This window comes from Delphinapterus leucas, chromosome 17 (assembly GCF_059928025.1).
Source record: "Delphinapterus leucas isolate spDelLeu-1000000601 "Yukka" chromosome 17, BTC_Dleu_Yukka2, whole genome shotgun sequence".
In the NCBI taxonomy this organism is placed as follows: domain Eukaryota; kingdom Metazoa; phylum Chordata; class Mammalia; order Artiodactyla; family Monodontidae; genus Delphinapterus; species Delphinapterus leucas.
In genome coordinates this window covers 67936036-67956249 of record NC_143145.1, presented here as the reverse complement: position 1 = coordinate 67956249, position 20214 = coordinate 67936036, and the positions used below count along the sequence as shown (strand labels likewise).

General features: G+C 38.3%; 1 protein-coding gene across 1 annotated transcript; it reads left to right on the top strand.

Annotated features, from left to right (window-relative positions):
• Positions 1-1103: 1103 nt before the first annotated feature.
• GDAP1 (ganglioside induced differentiation associated protein 1) lies at positions 1104-19663 on the top strand. Its single transcript, XM_089899033.1, is given in 8 exon segments — positions 1104-1254; positions 1917-2109; positions 10888-11061; positions 13021-13115; positions 13771-13811; positions 13813-13852; positions 15373-15487; positions 16464-19663. Coding segments are annotated over 8 exon segments (1158 nt in total). The 5' UTR covers positions 1104-1137; the 3' UTR covers positions 16847-19663.
• The last annotated feature ends 551 nt before the right edge of the window (positions 19664-20214 follow it).

Here is a 20214-nt window from a genome sequence, read left to right as displayed (position 1 = left end):
CTAATTTACTATTACGTTAAATTTTGAGAGGTGAATAGTAACAACTAGATTAGCATAAAATTATGATTTTGGCCATGATTATAAAGAGAATGTTTATAAGGCAACTGAACTTGTACATAATCTGGAGTGTCTACAACATGCTAGGCTGTTCTGAGTGCTTAACATTGTATTTAGTCATTTATTTCCCACAAAAACCTTATGGGGGGAAATAGAATTATCTCTGCTTCAAAAATTGTGAAAATTGAAAAACTAGGAAATGAACCCAAGTCGTTCTGCTCTAAAAATTCTGTGTTTAATTAGCAGATGCAAACTATTATATATAGAATGGATAAACAGCAAGGTCCTACTGTACAGCACAGGGAACTATATTCAATATCCTGTAATAAACCATAATGGAAAATAATATGAAAAAGAATACATATATATATATGTGTAACTGAATCACTTTGCTGTACACCTGAAACTAACACAACATTGTAAATCAACTATACTTGTTTTAATATTTATAATATAAATATTTTATTATATTGCAATAAAATAAGTTTAAAAAAATTTTAAAATGGGCAAAATATTTTCTGTGTTTAACTAGTCTATTTTAACTCGCCATTGTTTATGAGATTTATTATTGTTGTTGTTATTTCATGACCGCATAATAGCATCTTCTAATGAAAACTCATAAATCTTTTTCCTGTTGTTTTGTCTGTAAATCGGGAACTTCCTTTCCACCAAAGGCACAGACTCTCCAAGAGGACCCCTAAGTATCTTGGGAAATTGATGCTTTTATGCCTGAGCAACCTCTACTCCATCTACAAAACCGATGAATAATTTGCAATCAATATTTCCATTACTCATCTTAAATAATCAGGGACTCATATTTGAGATCGTTTTCCCTAAAAAACGTCCAATTGCACCTCCCAGGTGACTTCTGTGCGCAGACTCCCCCGCCCCCGCCCCCGCAGCTTTCTCGCCCACGAAACTACACTTCCCAGCGGTCTATTCGTTCATCTGCGCGAACTCTTCTTTTCCCGGAGCATCGGGTGGCATCCTGGCAAAGCTAAGGGCGCTTTGCAGGGCGCTGTGGCTGGGAGAAGTAAAGGGCGGACAGGCGAGGCCCTCCCGCGCTCGCGCGTCCCCTAAATGGCCCGGAGGCAGGACGAGCAGAGAGGGGGAGCGCCCTTCATGGCGGAAGGCAAGTCGGACGCGGAGGTTAAACTCATTCTGTACCACTGGACGCATTCTTTCAGCTCTCAAAAGGTAAAGGCCTCAGCCGGGCGGGCGGTGCGGATCGGGTTTCAGCACCGGGACAGCTCCCTCTGGGTGTTGCCCCGGTAAGCCGGCCCACTTAGAAACAGGCCTCCGACGCCCTAACCCCGGCGGGCGCTCCCTGAGGGGCGGGGGTGCGCCTTGTAGGGGAGCAGGGAGCATCAGTCTGAGGTGCAAAGGCACTACCAGTCGTGAAATGCAACAAAAAAGCATCGCTTTCGGTATTTGGGCAGGAGGCCTTGTCTCCGGGGCCGTGGAGAGCGAGGCAGAGGGAAGCGCCTTCCTGCAATCACATCGTCTAGGGTTCCTTCTTTTACTCTTGGTCGCATTCACTCTCTTCAACAGGCCTAGCCTATCTGTTTCAGGTCCTTATTATGGGGAGGACACATCGTAAGGTTTAGGACACCGAGAAAGTAGTAGTGATTCTGAATATAGCCAGAATCCTTTTCATTACTTAATTATCTTTCCTCACTTATAAGAGGAAGACGCTAGAATATATCTCACTTGTTAATTCCAGGAATAGGAATAGTTGAAAAGAATGTTGAAAATATTAATAACTCAGGGAAGCACAAAAGAGCTGCTTGGTGGTATCCAGGGATGTCATTTAATTAAAAGCCTCCACGCGTTGTGGTAACCAGTGTGAACTCTTCCAGGTGCGCTTGGTAATTGCTGAAAAGGCATTGAAGTGCGAGGAACATGATGTAAGTCTGCCCCTGAGTGAGCACAATGAGCCCTGGTTTATGCGTTTGAACTCAACTGGAGAAGTGCCCGTCCTTATCCACGGGGAAAACATTATTTGTGAGGCCACTCAGATCATTGATTATCTTGAACAGACTTTCCTGGATGGTAATGTTAAGGCTATTTGTGATTTACTTTCAACACAAATATATGTCTTCCTTCCTTCCCTCCCTTCCTTTCCCCCTTCCTTCCTTCCCTCCTTCCTATTTCCTCCCTTCCTCACCTCTTTTTGGTTTCATGATGGTGGTTTAGTGCCAACAACCTTTTCCATTTCCATAAGCACACAAATATAAAATGGGTCAATAGCATATATTTTGTAAAAGCCATTGTAACTCCATTGAAAAGATTTCACGTAAACTACCAATTTTAATGTTGGAACTTTCCTTTTAAATTCACTTGCAAAAAAACCCTGCAGGTGTATGGTTTGTGGTGGTGATTTATTAGCCTTGAAGTCAAATTCATAATATTGATTTTAAATGAACAGTATGAAAGGAAAATCAGTTTCATTTAGTCTACTAAATGGTTCTACCTTAAAAACAATAAGAGGGAAAAAGAGGAATAAATCTTAGGCGAGGGAGATTAGAATGTTGGTATACTTGGAGATCTTTGCTCTTGTTACATCTGTATGGTTTGAATTTTTATATCTTTTGTGAGGAATTATAGGGCTCAAATTTGTACAGTGATTTTAAGTAACAGTCATTTATTGATAGCCTGTTTTGTGTCAGACATTTTATAATTTCTGTTCTAGTCAGTCTTCAAAAAAAAGCAACCTGAGATAGGCATGGTAGACTAATTATTCCCCTTTTGTACATGAGGAAGGAGAAACAGAGTGGTTGCCTAAGGTAAGAGCTATTTTATGGCAGATTAGGGCTGGAACGCAAGCCTTTCAAATCCAAACCTTCCTATTACATGGACCATCTCTCATAGTCATTGCCACTTACACATTGTCTTGCTTCTTCCTAATAACAAGCCTTTGAGGTAAACTGTAGCTTCAGTATTTGCCCAGGATTACACAGCTGATCACCGACAGAACTGAGAGCAGAACAGAGGGCTCTTAGCTAAGTACTCTTCTGAAAAAGAAGTTGCACGACAAGATCCAGCTACTCTTCATCTGCCACCAGTTATGTTGATGTTAATTGGGCAAGATAAAACCAGAATATAACCCCAAATTACTGGAAGCTGAGAAAGGAAATTATAAGGCCCCCAAAAGTCTGAGGTACTTAGAAGAAAGATAGGTATAGGACCTAAATGGGGGCTCGGGGGAGTTTACCCCAGGGAATTAGATTAGCAGCGGGCTTTCCTTATTCTTAACCCAAGTGTTTAGTTCCCTAAGATTTTGATTGGAGGTGGCCACTGATCTAAACTGCTTTTCCATCCATCATTACTTGCTATTCCTTATAAGTCTAAATGCTGGGGACTCCACAGAAAATGGGGGCTAATTGATTTAAGACAATTTTTCTCAATCTTGAGCTTTTTGGAAATGGACAAGTCTGTTGAATAATAATTTGTATTTCTTGGGAGAAGTGATTATAATAATGTGAATAAGACAAAATAATTGCATAAGAATTCTACTTTAAATCATCAAAAACTTTAAAAGGATATAGCATATGAAAATCATGTTTAAATCTTTTGTTAGCATCCCTTGAACTACTATTACTACCATTCTCCTCCTCTTCGTGACATTATCTCTCTTGTAAGATATTCAGTAATATACAGTATTACTTTACAGTATAGTAATGTTAATGATTATTCGGCTTCATCAAATTTTTTTTAGGCTTTTTCTTTTTCTTTGACTATATAATAGCAAAACTGAAATGCATTCGGAGTCCTACTCAAGGTGAATACTGACCTTTTCTTACTACTATTTATTGAATCAGAGGAGAAGGTACTGTGGGCTAAACATTAAGAGGAAAATATGGAAACTAAGGACTTTAATTCTGGTTGTACCAATAGAATAAGTAGACAATCGAGAATTCTAGCTCTTAATCTGAAGCTATCGCAAACTGGTTGCATATCTGTGGTGACTTCACTTTTCAGTTTGTCCTCTTGGATTAGGTGATATTGTTTTATCAGTTGCAGAGATAAAGCAAGTCCAATCAACTCTTATTTCACTCTTTCCCGTTTCCCAAGGAGAGTAGTCATTCAACTGGAAAGGGTAAAGGAAGATTAAGATTAAGGGAACTAAAACCCATGGTAGCTATGAAGACAGTAAGAAAACAGTTATATAAATGCAGGCGTCTAGTCTCCAGATGAAGTTGTGTCAAAGTGTTAAAATAAAAAACAAACATATAAGCATTATCACAGTGATCATTGAGATAATTTGTATTTATCATTAAGAACTCATGGAGATTAGGAAAAGGGCCAGACAAGAGAGAGACAAATGTTATCCCAATTGTTAACGAGAGGGGAGGCTGAATTCTAATCCTTGCTACTTAACACGTATTCCATGGACCAGCAGCACTGGTATCACCTTGGAGCTTGTTGGAAGTGCAGAATTCTAGACTCTACTGCAAGTCTCTTGGATCAGAATCTGCATTTTAACAAGATTCCCTTGTGATTCATATATACATAAAAGTTTGAGAAGCACTACTACAAATTACTGTGCATTAAATAATTGCTTAAGCTTTAAGCAGTGCTATAAATTACTGTCTTTAAGTGTGGCAGAGTTCTAGAATGTGTTGTCAAAAAATTTTAAAGTATATATTTTTTGAGTATCTCGATGAAAAGGAAACAGCTTAAGTTTTACATTACTGGAGAATGTCTTTAACACTTTAAAAAGTGAATCTATTAGGTGCTGGGCATAGTTCTACATACAGTGTATCTTGATTTAAGCAGAGCATGTGAGGTTAAGTCATATGATACCCCTGTGGAATGAAGGAGCATATATGGCTAGATGAAAGTAATGCACATTTTCCGACGAATAAACCACCATAATGAAGAATATTCATTTATGAATTTCTTATACCATGTTGCTTGTTTAGCTATATTCTCTCATTTCACTTATCCTATGATAATTTTATCACAGTTTAATTATTTCAATTACTTGTAGACCACTGTAAGCACCGCGAGGTCAGAGACAGTGCCTGTTTCATTAACAACTGTATTCCCAGTGCCTGGTATGGTGACTGTTCTTTAGTGGGAGCTAATAAATACTTTTGAATGATTAAAATGAATGAGTTATTGAAAACAGATGTCAGCCTGGACAGGGATCTCTACTGGTGTTCTTTTAGGCTTCTATTCTCTGACTGAGTCTAACAATTCCATAAATGATTTGAATAAAGACATCAAAGAAACACTATTATACTTGCAGATGTGTGAGCTGTGATAGTTAAAATGATGACTAGCTTATGAAATGCTTCTCATGGAACAATAAAATGGAACAATAACTAAGATAAAGTTTAACAAGGCTAAAAGTAGTATATGAATTTTGTTTTAAAAAATCAGCCGCATTAATGAAGGATGGGAGACCTGGCCTGCTAATAAGTTACCAACAAAAGCCAACATTGAAATAAAAGACTAGTGTGATTTGAAGTTGTTTCAAAAGTATAGATTCTGTCTAGAACATGGCAAATTGTGACCTGCTATATTTGAACTGGTTGGAACATGCAGCATTTTGACCAATTATGGATGGAACTTTGAGGAAAGGTGACAAATTAGAATGATAATGAGTGAATGGATTTCATGAGGTGTATAGTTGCCCATGGTTATATAAGAGACTTTAATTAAGTGTATCCATTCATCTAAAGAACAGAGTGTAGTCAACTGGCATCTCCTTTGCTCTTATTTGCTATCCTTTATTAGTCTATCAACTGGGGATTGTACTAAAAATGATGGCTTGCTGACCTGTACACCTTTCTCAACCTTTCTGTATAATCAGTATTTACATATTTACATCCTTTTGGTATATCATAATCTCTTTTAGTGAACTGTAGCTTGGCCACCAAATAATAAAAAAAAGTGAGCATGTAATCTCCAGATTATCTGGAAAATTAAAAATGTAAATTGCTAGGAATCTGGCATCCCAATTAAATTCAGATTTTTAGAAGTAAAAAAAAAAAGAGAGCATGAAATAACTACAAAATACTAGAATATATACTGTTTATTACTGCCAATCAGTGGTAACCTGGAATCAAGGATGTCATATGGTGAATATTGAATTTTGGTAATTTAATATATTTTATAACAGTTCTCTGAAGACTATATCCCATGTCTTATGTCTAGATATATCATTTTAAGTATTCTTAGGAAAAGAATTTGGTTTGGAAATAATCCAAGTATTCTGGTATATATTAAAGTATCACATACTAAGTCTGATTAGGAAATATAAATTTATTTTATAAATATAGTTTTATCAATATATATTGAAAATCAACTCAGATTTTAAAGATAATATTCATTCTGAAATTACTGTTATATTAAAAATATAGTTATTTATGTAAGGAATTTTCAATTATTGTTAAGGTCATAGAATAAATAATTTTATATCTGTTACTAAAAGAGTCTCATATATAGTTGAATAACATTATACACTTTTTCGCACATCTACTGAAATTGCAGGTTAGCACAAAGGATTGTAACTGAGTGCAGAGAAAATATGGTATATGGTAAGGAAAAGAAAATGAGTCTTTAAAACTCATGATTATGCCAATAAAAGTGGTTTTAAAAAGTAATTAAAAAAAAAACTTTCTCTGATTTGTTCAATTTTAGTGAACAGGATGGGGTGTTAAAATTACAGAGGTCCTGGTTCTATATTATGTGTATACAATAATTGGAACAAACTATCTGATCTAGGAATTTCTGCCCCCCAATTATGAATGTTCCTATAAAAGTTTTAAATATACTACCAATTAAAAAGTAGTTAAACATTTAAGGTATAAAATGTATTGACTATCTTGCTACAAATTTGGCTGTGTCTCAGAAAATTCTGGATGTGTGTAATGAACTTGTGTAATTTGACATCGTGTTTTTTCTCATCTGTGTTTAGATTTGATCTTCCTAGCTCTGAAGTTATGGCAGCCTTGAATTGTAGTCAGTTTGTAACCATATCTTTTGCTTCAGGTCATAATTTAATTGTTTACCATTATTATATTTTTAATAGCCTGGTGTATGACTAGTTGAAGGGTACAATTTTGTTCAGCTACATGCTGCATATTATCTTACGTACCAATGTCATCACTAAGTGATCTAAGTAAAATAAAAAATCGGCAAAGGGATAGAGATAGAAATGAAGTCTAATCTATTCTCATTGAAGGAAGACCTGACAACTATTCAAATAGACCTAGGGGGTATCTTTCTAGAAAATAGTCATAATAATGCCTCCTTTATCTGCCATCACTGGGGAGTGTAGGAAATCAAAGCAGCCAATTTAGGAAAATAATTAAAACGTATGCCTTTAAGCCCCTAGATTCTTTTTAGTTTTTGCTCTTGGGGAAACTGAATGTAATTTTTTTAATGGCTCAGGGCCATTGTTATTCTACCAAACAGTACAGGGACTTGAGAATATATGGAGCTGTTGGTCCCCATTAAATGGTTACAGAATGCTTTTATTGTTTCTTTCTGATTTAGAATTTTGTTCTTTTGTTTTCTCTCTTTGTTGTTTATCACATCTTTCTGCTTTATGTCTATCTGCCTGTTTCTAATTTGCTGCCTAAATTTAGGTGCAGTACAAGACCTACCTTTGTCCTTACTCACTTCTACAACGTCAGGTCTTATGCCAATGTACTTATTTATTCTTCCAGCTTAGTCACTGATCCTGGCTTCCACTACTGCAACCTTCCACCCCAATGAAGAGTTCCCAGAATTATTCTTATTGCCTGTTTCTCAAACCCTGTAACCCTTCTATTGCTTTCTCACTCCTGATTGAGGTAGAATACCAAGAAAAGATTTTCTCTTTTTAGTATCGTAACAAAAATGCTTTATGGAAGGACTGGAAAATAAAATGAGAATGCGAGGGAAGATTTTCTGTATAATTCAAAGGAAATTCCCAGTTGTCTTTTGAAAAACTCTCTTTCCAGAGGCACTGGACACTTTTGTGTGCTGGTGGCACATTGGATGTGTGATACTGGACAGGGTGTCCTTGAAGAGAGAAAGTGAGCTTGGAAAAGAACATGGGTTCAGTGGGTATCTGATGCTCTGCCTGACAAAGTGTTTCAGGAGATAGTTATATAGTAATGGAGCACTGAGTAGAAGATTGCTTTCGTGCATTCAAATCTTTGGATTCAGACTTGGCCAGATGGACCTTCGCCAGAAAGCAATTGGATGCTGTTTTTCCTGCTTTTATTCTCTTTCCCAGGAAGGAAGTCGTATGCTCTTCTGAAGACAGCCCCCCGACCTGGCACAAGAAAGCAGCCAGAGCCAGTAGCTATAAACTTACCCACTTGAGAGGCATTTTAAAATGCCGTATCATTTATGGTTATTAACCTGTGGTTCTTGGACCCCCCAGAACAGTGGTTCTTAAACATTTTGGTTTCAAGGCCCCTTTGTCTTAAAAGTTAAGGAGGACATTTGAGAGCTTTTGTTTATGTGTTCTATCTATCAATATCTATCAAACTAGAAATTAAAATTGAGAATAGTTTAAAATACAAGAATATACAACCCCACATTCCATTAATGCCAGAGTGATGGAGTTATCACATGTTGTATAGGCTCTGGAAAATACCATCGTACACTCAAGAGAGAATAAGAGTGAAAAAGCAATTAACATCTTAGTATTACTATAAAAATAGCTTTGACTTGTAGACCCCCTGAGAGTGTCTTCAGGAAGCCCAGGGGTTTTTAGACCATACTTTGAGAACTTTTACCGCTAGTGGTCTGTGAATAGAATTCAGGACATTTGATATCTTAGAGGGGAAAAAATTACATCTTTATTTTTCACTAATTTCAAACAGAAATTTATCATTTCCTTTCATTTCCAATGTAGGCATAATCCAAAGCAATATCAGGAGTGCCTGTGACTTTGTTCGTATGTTCATGTGACTGTGATGTGTTCATGGCATATCAAGTTATTGCAGATATCTTAAAATATCACTTATGCCAATCACTACTTTGAAATTATGGTAGTTATTAGACCTGCTGCTAGCTTTTGTTAGTGTATTAATAAAAAGACACCCATATTAGTATTTTATAATTTAAAATTACTTTGATAGTTTATTTTAATATAATCAATTTCCTTTGCAATCCTATGTCTTGTATTTTATGCATTTAAGAACATTATTTTGAGAAGAGGTCAGTGGCACACAAAAGGTTGAGAACTCTTTAGAATTTCAAGGACCTTAGAAGGCCTCCAGTCTGTTATCCTCATGGGAATGTTTACCATGCATTGGTTGGGATCCTGGTGATATTCTGAGATCCTGAAAAGTCAGCAAGGAAGTGTGCTCTAGTTGGGCAAGTTCACAGTTGACGACCAGAATGTAGCTGACCCTTCATTCTTGGTCATTCTAATGCAGACTTCAGAATTGGACTCCCAGCAGGGAATTAGACATTTGCCCACTGGTTTGAGGAGTAATCCATATTCTTTTTTCTTAGAGAGTCAGAAATAGCCTGTTGGCTTAAAATCTTATACTACTTGGTCTGGCATTATGAGATCTTGCCTGAAATCTTACTCTCCAACCAACTCTGAATTGTCAATGCTTATGAAAGAGCGTGTGATGCTCAAAAGGATTCCAAATTAAATAAATAACTCAAACTAAATGAGTAAGCGAATAAGCAAAAAATAAATGAGTAGAGTTGAGGTCATTCTTTTCACCTGTTAGATTAATAAGCTTGTTGGCATTTTTTTCTTAGGGGAAGTCTGAGAGTCAGAAGTGGGAATAGATTCTGTAGGGACTTAGCCCTGACCTTTGGATCACATGGTTCATTTTTATTCTTCTTGAATAGTGTCTGAGAAGTAAACCCTTTGAAGATGTTACAATGATATAATAAAACAGAGCGTTGCATTAGGAGTTAATGACTTTGGTTCTTGGTCTGCCTCTAATTAGCTGTGGGATCTTGGGAGAATGTCTCAGCCTATATATCTCAGTGTCCTCATTAATTGCTACAGAGCTTCTGCAGCTCAAATATTCTATAATAACTAGCAATTTGGGAATATATTAACTCATTAATTGAAATTTATTCAACACCTACTATGAGCCAAACATTATATTGCGCACTGGGATTCAACAAAGAACAATACATCGTCCCTGCCTTTAAGGAGTCTATAGTTTAGAGTTTAACCAGCAAATGAAGATTTATGTAGAGCCCACTTCCCAGAGATAAAATATTAGAAATTGCTGGTGAATTCCACGAAGATTATCAATTCCCATTCGCATAGCATCAATGGGATCACTCTTGGTATTAACTGGAAACTGGGAAGGTGTGGTCCCTGATCATCTTTCCATAATGAGCCTTCATTCACTTAACCAACATTTACCAAGGGCCTAAAATGTATGAGACACTATGCTAGACTCCGGATCATACATTCCTTGCCCTGAAGGGGTTTATGGGGCAAAAAGATACAAACTAATTAAGGTGATAAGGGCTATAATGGAGTATGTACAGAGTATTTTGCATGTACAGAGGAAGGCACACTTGACTTAGTCAGATGTTGGTAGTTGTGGAAGGTTGGGAAAATTTCCTCAGAGGAGTTGGCATAAAAAACTAGACCTTGAGAGTAGTGATTTGCAAGGTGGAGAAGTGTGATCGTGGTTTGGGAATCTGGTCTGGTACCTCAGTCCAATTCAAATTTTGAATGTCTGGGCTGGAGAGATATCATCCTTTAAATCCCTTCATATAATACTGAAAATGTTAATGTAGAGGGGCTGGAGTTTTTTGTTTCTTGCTTTTGGATGTAACACCTTGTTTGTAACTTTTCCTTCAATGTTTGTGTATGTGTTTGTGTGTGTATTTTAGAAAAAACACCCAGGTTAATGCCTGATAAAGGAAGCATGTATTACCCACGGGTACAACATTATCGAGAACTGCTTGACTCCTTGCCCATGGATGCCTATACACACGGCTGCATTTTACATCCTGAGCTAACTGTGGACTCCATGATCCCAGCTTATGCAACAACAAGGATTCGCAGTATGTAAAGATCTTAAAGACCTGGAATTCTGTCTCAAGTTTCTTTTAATTCATTTTTGAGACCTAGCACACCTCAGGAAGACTTGGGGGCAGGGTTGTTGAGTCTGCTTCATGGACGTGCATGTTATATATCGATCCACGCACCAGTCAGATGAATCTGTGCTTCAGCTGTTCAGCTGGACATTTATTGTCTACAGGACCTGATTTTCCAGCTCTTGGCCTTGAGGGCCAAGCTTAAATAAAACTCAGAAGAGTGGCCTGTGGAAAAGTAGAGAACGTAACATGTTCTCATGGACAAATGGACTAGGAAATAAGGAAAGCTGGGATCTGCTGGGAGTTATGGGCGACTGAGTTCACATTTCTGGTCCTTAATTTTTGTTTCATTATGTGAAGAGCTGGGCTACAGGCTGTGTACCCATTACTCTTCCTCTGAGTTTAGTGATCGGAGATTCACTGAGGTTGAGCTGTGACCTCCAGCTCTCTCCTTCCTTCTGCCCTGAGGATAGGGAAGGGTCAGTGCGTGGGATACAAAGATACAAACAACTAATTAAGGTGAGAAGGTGTGCTCCATGGCCCAGGGGATTGAAAAGGGAAGGGGCTGTGATCAGACTGGGGGTTTTGACCAGGAACACTCACACCCAGAGCTTCAATTCCAGAAAGCGCGTTCTTTCTGTTGCATCATACCTCGCCTTTACAGTTCTCTTACTGACACTACTTTACTTTCTTTTCGACCCCCTCCTCCTTACTCCTCTCCTCTTGCCTTACCTGCCCTGCTCTCCCTCCTTCCATTTTTCTCCTCCCTCTTCCAGCTTCTCACCTTCCTCTTGTTCCTCCGCCTTCTCCTCAGAAATACTCATTATATGATTTGAAACAAGTATCCTGACTATATTTCCCTAGAGTAAATATTTCTCTAAATAAGGCTTTTCCCTTCCCTTTCCATAGAAATTTATTACAGAAAACTTGGAAGGTATTGAAAGGTAGAACTAACCTGTTCAAGCGCTTATGTGCTGGGCTTTGCGTTCAATGCTTTTCCACGGTGCCTCCCGTTTCATTCTCAGCCTGTGTGGCAGATACTCTGAGAGCTCCACTTTATTTTATTATTTATTTATTTATTTACCCAGATTCTATTTTTATTTCCTGGGAATTGTTAATGGGCTTTGCCAGGACAAGGTTCTACCTGTCTTTCACTTTAGCAGCTCCCACCTACTGAGATAAGCGGCAGGGTCCTTTGATGCAGAGGAACAATGTAGAGGTAGAATCGCCCTTTTAAGAGGATAATGAAAGGATCAAGACGGGTGTTTAGTTTTCTTCTTTTCCTGATTCATTCTTCTTAGTAATATAATAGCTGAAAGGTCACCCTTATAGTTCAGGAAAGTCAGAATGTTACAAGTGAGAGAGGATCTTAAGAAAAAGAGTAGAGAGTCACTAGGAAGAAAAGAACAACTGGTTGCTCCAGTGTGTGTGTGTTTGTGTGTGTGTGTGTGTGTGTGTGTGTGTGAGAGAGAGAGAGAGAGAGAGAGACAACGTGTGTACATAGGGGGTCTCATGCATTAAACTTTTTTTCTTTTAACAGAGTGCAGTATTTATTTATGTAGACTTTGTCTGTAGTTTTTTTTTTTTTTAACAGCTTTATTGGAGTATAATTGCTTTACAATGGTGTGTTAGTTTCCGCTATATAACAAAGTGAATCAGCCATACATATACATATACCCCCATATCTCCTCCTTCTTGTTTCTCCCTCCCACCCTTCCTATCCTACCCCTCTAGGTGGTCACAAAGCACCAGATAGCTCCATTTTAAAAGTGAGGAAACTGAGGCACACAGACAGGGAGTCTGAGGCAGAGGAAGGGCATGACCCCCAGGGCTTATGCTCTTACCATTGAGTGTCCCTGCTTTTCTTTGTTTCTTTTATGGAAGGGAGGAAATAATTTTCTGTTTCAAAAATGATTTTGTTATCAGGCCAAATTGGTAACACAGAGTCTGAACTGAAAAAACTTGCCGAAGAAAACCCAGATTTACAAGAGGCGTACATTGCAAAACAGAAGCGACTTCAGGTAAGTAAACCGGGCTGTCCTCAACTGACATCCGCTGTTTGTATTAAATGTTCTACTTTTTGTACAGCATCACTAGTTTTTAGAACATATTCTATGAAATATCGCAAGTCACCAGAACACATGTTACCTTCGGCTTATGCTCTGCTTTTAGAAAGAATTTTTCTTTATTAGATTTGATATTCAGACCTAACGACAATTGCTTAAAAAGCAGTCATCGCTCATGCTGGTTGCCAAGGAAACTTATAAAATGTAAAAGCAAGTTAATAAAATATTGTAGGAATCTGTCATTTCAGGTATTTTTCCACTTTGAGGCAGCTAGACCTCTGTCTATGACTTTTTTATGCCAATAAAGCTACCGGCGAGTTTTTTTTGTTTTTTTTTTTTAATATATATACCCCACATACCTTTCAGTTTTTTTCCTTTGTACCTTTTGATCCCCTTCACCCATTTCTCCAACCCCTCACCCCACTGCCTCTGGCAACCACCAGTCTGTTCTCTGCATCTATGAGCTTGGTTATTTGTTTGTTTTTAGATTCCACCAATAAGAGAGATCATATGGGATTTGTCTTTCTCTCCTTGACTTATTTCACTTAGCGTAATGCCCTCAAGGTCCATCCACATTGTTGCAAATGGCAAAATTTCAGTCTTTTAATAGCTGAAAAATATTCCATTCTATATACACCAATCACAATTTTTTAATCCCTTCATCTATTGATGAACACTTAGGTTGTTTCCATGTTTTGGCTATTGTAAATAATATTGCAATGAACATAGGAGTGCAGATATCTTTCGAGTTAGTGTTTTTGTTTTTCTTTGGCTAAATACCCAGAAGTAGAATTGCTGGATTATATGTTAGTTCTATTTTTAATTTTTTGAGGAACCTCCATACTATTTTCCATGGTGGCTGCACCAATTTACATTCCCACCAACAGAACACAGGTGTTCCCCATTCTCCACATCCTTGTCAACACTTGTGATTTCTTGACTTTTTGATAATAGCCATTCTAACAGGGGTGAGTTGATATCTTACTGTGGTCTTGATTTGTTTTCCCTGATGATTTACAATGTTGAGCATCTTTTCATGTACCTATTGGCCATTGTATGTCTTCTTTGGAAAAATGTCTATCCAGATCTTCTGCCCATTTTTAAATTGGATTGTTTGTTTGTTTGCTATTGAGTTATATGAGCTCTTTATAGATTTTGAATATTAGCCCAGATATATGATTTTTAAGTATTTGCTCCCACTTAGTAGGTTGCCTTTTCGTTTTGTCGATGGGTTCCTTTACTGTGCAGAAAGAAGCTTTTTAGTTTAATGTAGTCACGCTTGTTTATTTTTGCTTTTGTTGCTTTTGCTTCTGGTGTCAGATTAAAAAAAATCATTAACAAGACCAAGTCAGTGAGCTTACCGCCTGTGTTTTCTTCTAGGAGTTTTATGGTTTCGGGTCTTACTTTCAAGTCTTGAATCCGTTTTGAGTTAATCCATTTGGATGTGTCTGCCTCCTGAGGAGCAGGTCTTTGCTTCATCGGTTAGAGTCAGCCTTTCTCTTTCTGCTGATTCTTTCCTCCAACAAACTGTGTAAAGCTTCTCCCATGTTGAAAATCTAGCAAACGTCAGCACTCCCAATCCTGCCTCTACTTCCCAGCCTCCTTTATCCTACATGAGCTAAAAAAGTGAGCTTCTCCAGAGAAACGCCTGCACACACAGCACTCCTTACTCTCTACCTGCTCTATTTTTTTTTTTTTTTTTTTTTTTTTGCGGTACGCGGGCTCACGGGCCCAGCCGCTCCGTGGCATGTGGGATCTTCCCGGACCGGGGCACGAACCCGTGTCCCCTGCATCAGCAGGCGGACTCTCAACCACTGCGCCACCAGGGAAGCCCTCTACCTGCTCTTTAACTCACTGCATTCAGATTCCTCTCGCATCTCTGAGCCCTCAGTTATTCATTTGTTGAAAGCTGCCAACGTTCCGTTCTGGAGTTGGGCACGAGAGGAGTCTCTTTGTGCCTCTCATATTCTTTGCCCTCTCTGATCATTTGGTTCCACAGGAGTTGCCAGTGAACAGTGGGTCTGACCCCTGGGATATTTTCACAGCCAGGGCATTTTCTGTCAGGTTTGCTTTTGCTTTAACAAAGTTATTCTATTTCTTCTCATTGTCGAGAATAAACAGGCTTCAACTCTGTAAGAGTTTGTATCTGCTCTGCTCTACGCTGATTACTTTTACAGGCATAAATAACCTATAAGTTATTTTTGTTGATTAGTCAAAGCTCCTTGACCACGACAATGTCAAATATTTGAAGAAAATTCTTGATGAATTGGAGAAAGTCTTGGATCAGGTTGAAACTGAGTTGCAAAGAAGAAATGAAGAAACCCCAGGTAGGTTCTCATTTGTGTCCTTTTTCTCTTTTTCTGGACATCAGGAGTATTTACGGGAACATTCTTAGGTTTCACCAAAAACATTCTGTAATCTGTTTTTAATTGTTAGTACTCATGGGCAGTTTAAATTATGATAGCAACAATACTAGGTATCAAATTCAGCAAAACCCAGGTGTCTAATTGTAACTCTGCATCTCTGTGAAATATGACTGGTGAAGAATTTTTCTGCACAATTTAAGTTATGCTTCGTAGATTCCTACCTGGCCTGTTTCACAAATTTTAATTAAAGTAGTTAGTTTGGTTGAATAACCTGAGTACCTGCTTGAACGCTCCCTCTAGTTTTTTCCTTAGGCAGGGAGAAAAACTGCAAATTGAAGTAAAGTATAACATGGGAGCCAGCCTGTGCATATGTGCAGGCTGGCTGGTGAGCATCCACCGGCTGCACCTGTGAACCTGGCTTCACGATGAAGCCCAGGTGCAGACATATGGACCATTTGCACTATTCTGATTGACAACAAAGTTAAAGACGATTTTACCTGGAACTTGCTTCACAATAGAGACTCTCTAAATAAGTAACTAAAAGTGGCAACTACTGAGTGACATATGGATTTTCCTTAAGTACACCTGTCATTTTCTTAACCCAGAAGGAAATATCTGTTAACTCCTTTGGCTTGGAGGCTCTCCACCCCTCAAAATGATAGACAGGCTTTGAGCTCAAGTGGCTCTAGCGGCACCTAGGGACCCAGGTGCCTGACAGATGGCAAACAAGTCTCCCTTAGCTTGGGATACATTTGCATGGACTTTTTTTTTTTTTTAAAGCATAGAATTACTTGCTGAGTATTGTCAAGAAAATGTACCATGGCCTTCATCTGTTGCTACCCTCCCCCTTGCCGTCAAGACTAAGACCAAAGATGCCAACCAAAGTCTATTTGTACAGTGCTTGCCCCTCATCCTCCATGTCCCTTTCTCTAATTAGAAGAGGGCCGCCAGCCATGGCTCTGCGGGGAATCCTTCACCTTGGCTGACATCTCGCTTGCTGTTACACTGCATCGACTGAAGTTCCTGGGGTTTGCAAGGAGAAACTGGGGAAATGGAAAGCGACCGAACTTGGAAACCTATTACGAGCGTGTCTTGAAGAGAAAAACATTTAACAAGGTTTTAGGACATGTCAACAATATATTAATCTCTGCGGTGTTGCCAACCGCATTCCGGGTGGCCAAGAAAAGGGCCCCAAAAGTTCTTGGCACCATCCTTGTGGTTGGTTTTCTTGCAGGAATGGGATATTTTGCTTTTATGCTTTTCAGAAAGAGACTTGGCAGCATGATATTAGTGCTCAGACCCAGACCAAATTATTTCTAGGCTTGTGGGGATCTGGTGGCGGCAACTCATCTAGCCATTCAACTAGACCCTTCTCCACTCTTCCAGGCCCAGTGAAGAATGACCCTGGGCAGCTAGTAAAAAGCATAATTTACTTTACTCTTTGGCTCATTTATGCAGGGAGAGGAGGCAATGAAGATGGTTTTGTGGGCTGGTAACTCTGAGAGGACTTATTTGCAAACCTGAACTAATTCCTCCTTAAAACATGTGCAAAGTCAAGATATGTGAATGCTGACAGGTAGAGAATAGACCTTTCCCTCAAAATGTCAGTTCAAGTTCTGGGTTATTTTGGGGGAGAAGTTTATTATTATGAGCAGACAGTAATAATAACCTATGATTGCCCGTAGCTCTTCATCTGAGACTATCTGGGTGTGTTGAATGTTGAATAGTTAGCAGTATTTTCTCCTGGAATTCAGAAATCATCTTTGTTACTCAACACAGGAGTTCAGATAGCAGCAGGGCACAGCAGTGCTTCCTACTCTCACTGTTAGCTTTAGGCAGAAATAAGGGAGGCAAAGGGCCAAAGAAGGGGGAAAAGGGAGAATGAAGTCTATATAATGATGACAATAGAATGCAACTTCCAGGTGCCTCCGATGCCACTCATGGCTGCCTGTCCCCTTAGTAAACATTATATTCGACTACTTGTGGCTACAGCCCATGCATCCTCCTGTAACTGAGGACCTTGGAAAAAGAGGACTGGGGAGTTACTGCGGAGAGTTGGCTGGAGAAAACCCTGGGCTTTACACTTATAGCACCTAATCTGACCTTAGTGTTAATTTTAAATGCACATAAATCACAGTCGCTAATTTATTAAAATTAACTGATTACCTACTTGGGCATGAGATGCCTACTGGAACATGTGTGACTAGCATTTACATGAAACTCTGAAATTTCCTCATGGTTCCCCAATTCGAAGGTGCCTGTGAGATATCACTCCTGTGGACTGTTGTGAACAGTCACTGGGAGTCTTTGTCTCTCCAGCCCTTTTGTGCCCACAGGTGGCATTTAGGTGAATGTCCCAGGTAACTGCTAGCATGGCATGTGGCTGGGGAGTGGGTATTTTGTTGATCTGGGAGTGTTAAATAGGCTCATTCTGCATTTAGGGAGGCTGGTGTGTTAATGCAAAAACTGTTGTCTAAACCTTGCATCTATTTATTGTCATCAACAAAGCCTTAAAAGGTTACAGGGAAGGAGAAAATCTAGTCTTGATCCTTGGCAATTGATTTAGGGGAGATGAAATACGTTGATAGATAGTGATTCTACCTATATTCCTTCATGTATGTCTGGGCACTGTAGGGGGTGCCTCAGTCCATCTGGAAGGGAAAAACCCTGTGTGTCCCATGAACAATAATGGAACTGCAAGATACAGTTTGTGCTCAGGAAGAATCTTTCCTGGTGACAGGAAGGTGGAGTTTCTCTGGAGTTGGCCAGAAAGGCGTGGGGAGCAGTGTTAGGTGTGACGGGAAGCAGGTATGGGGAATGGTGAGCTAAGGTTCCAGCGAACAGCAGAAGCTTGCTTGGACTGCCTCAGATGGGCTGTGCAGATGGCCAAAGAATGTACCTACCAACTTTTTCATTAACAGGAAACAGTCATACCTACTAAACAATGACTTTTTGATGGTAAAATGATTCTATAATTCATGAATCAGTTGTGTTAGAAAATATTGTTGAACTGGATACTCTCTGTTTCCAAAAAATTAATAACATCTCCAGTGTAAACTCAATCCAATAATAATGAACAGAGTGGCAGCTTTTATAGTGTCTTGATTTTGAACCTCAGTGCATTGTTGTATAGACTGTCTGAATTTGTTTCTGGGACATTCCAAACCATGTATTCATAAAAGAGCCACAAAACTGATTATTCAGTAGGTCAGAGTGTTTCAGAGTTCTTTATGTCATCCTTTTATGAGCAAGAACTCAGACATGAAAAAATTGAAATTGGATTTTTACAAAAATCTACAAAGGAGGATATTTACCTATATAAGGGTTGTTGATTAAGAATAAAGATTCGAAGTCCAGTGCTGGCTTTTCATTAAATTTGTATTATTACTGATCAAGAGAAAATCTACTAAAAGTATTTATGATTTTCAGATACAGTTTCATTGGAAATAGGCTTGTGTCGCTATTAAAGGTGATGCATTTGTGGCAATTTCACTTGTTTCATGGATACCCTTGAGTTTATACTTTTAACATATTTGTTTAGGGGTAAAATGACCACTAGGTGTCGCTGTTCATCCAGCAGTCTGAGATTGGGCTTTCTTTAGGTTCAGCAAGTCTTCTGAAATGTTACAAGTGAAGATAAACATTAATGACCTTAGTTTCTGAAATGAGGGCATCTTCATCAGATCATTCATCTGTAAAAGAGCTTGAGGCATATGTAGTATTGACGTCTAATGCTTGGAAGGGATAACTGTACCACACAATGTCAAGCTAAAGTGCTGAACATATACTATTAGCAAAATAGGCACATTTATGTATTTTCTCTTTCATGATCATTGGTGGACTGGCCAGTGTGCTCCTCAATTTCCAAAATTTGTATAAATTAGAAAAATGCCTGAGGTACTAAATTTATGTTGGCTATTTATGTCTTAACACAAATACTATTTTATTGTTATTGCTGTTACATGCCTTTTGGGTCTAATTTCCTTAACTGCAGATAGCTGTAAATTGCTTGCTCGATTTTTAGTAATTATTGATATTGACACCAGAGTTGTAGACTTTTTGGTGTTGTTGAATGTAATAGATCAAGATACTATTCTGCCTGTAAGATCAATGGAATTAATTGGAAAATAAATATGTGTCCTGAAAGTACTAATTTTGTAATCTTTTTTGATAAATCAGATTATGTTTTCCATTTAATGTCAAAGCATAATGTCGTAATTAAGGTAAAATAAGCAGAAGTTAGGTGTTCAAAATATTTAGCTATAGGATGTCATATTTTCCTTGTAACATAAAAGTTACTGACTCTCGATTTATTTAAATACACATAATTTTATGGTTAAAATGAATGGTGGCTTAAAGAATACCATGTCGATCCTGATCATTAACGGGGTTCTTTTGCAGCCAGCCACTTAACAGGGTATATAGCATGAAAATGGTAAACACAAGAGTTTTTTTTTTTTTTTCAGAATAGTTTTGTTACATGTTCACTGGGTTTCAAATACTACTCTTTTTATGATATTTATGTATATTTTTGATATAGCTAATTCTTTTCCTTTTACCGAGTCATGGATTATGAATATTCAAATTACTATCCATATTTCTAGCCTTGGTGAGCTTAGCCATTATTCTAATCATCAAAGAGAAATTGAGTACTACTTCTGTTTTACATTGAACAAAGCCAACTAAAT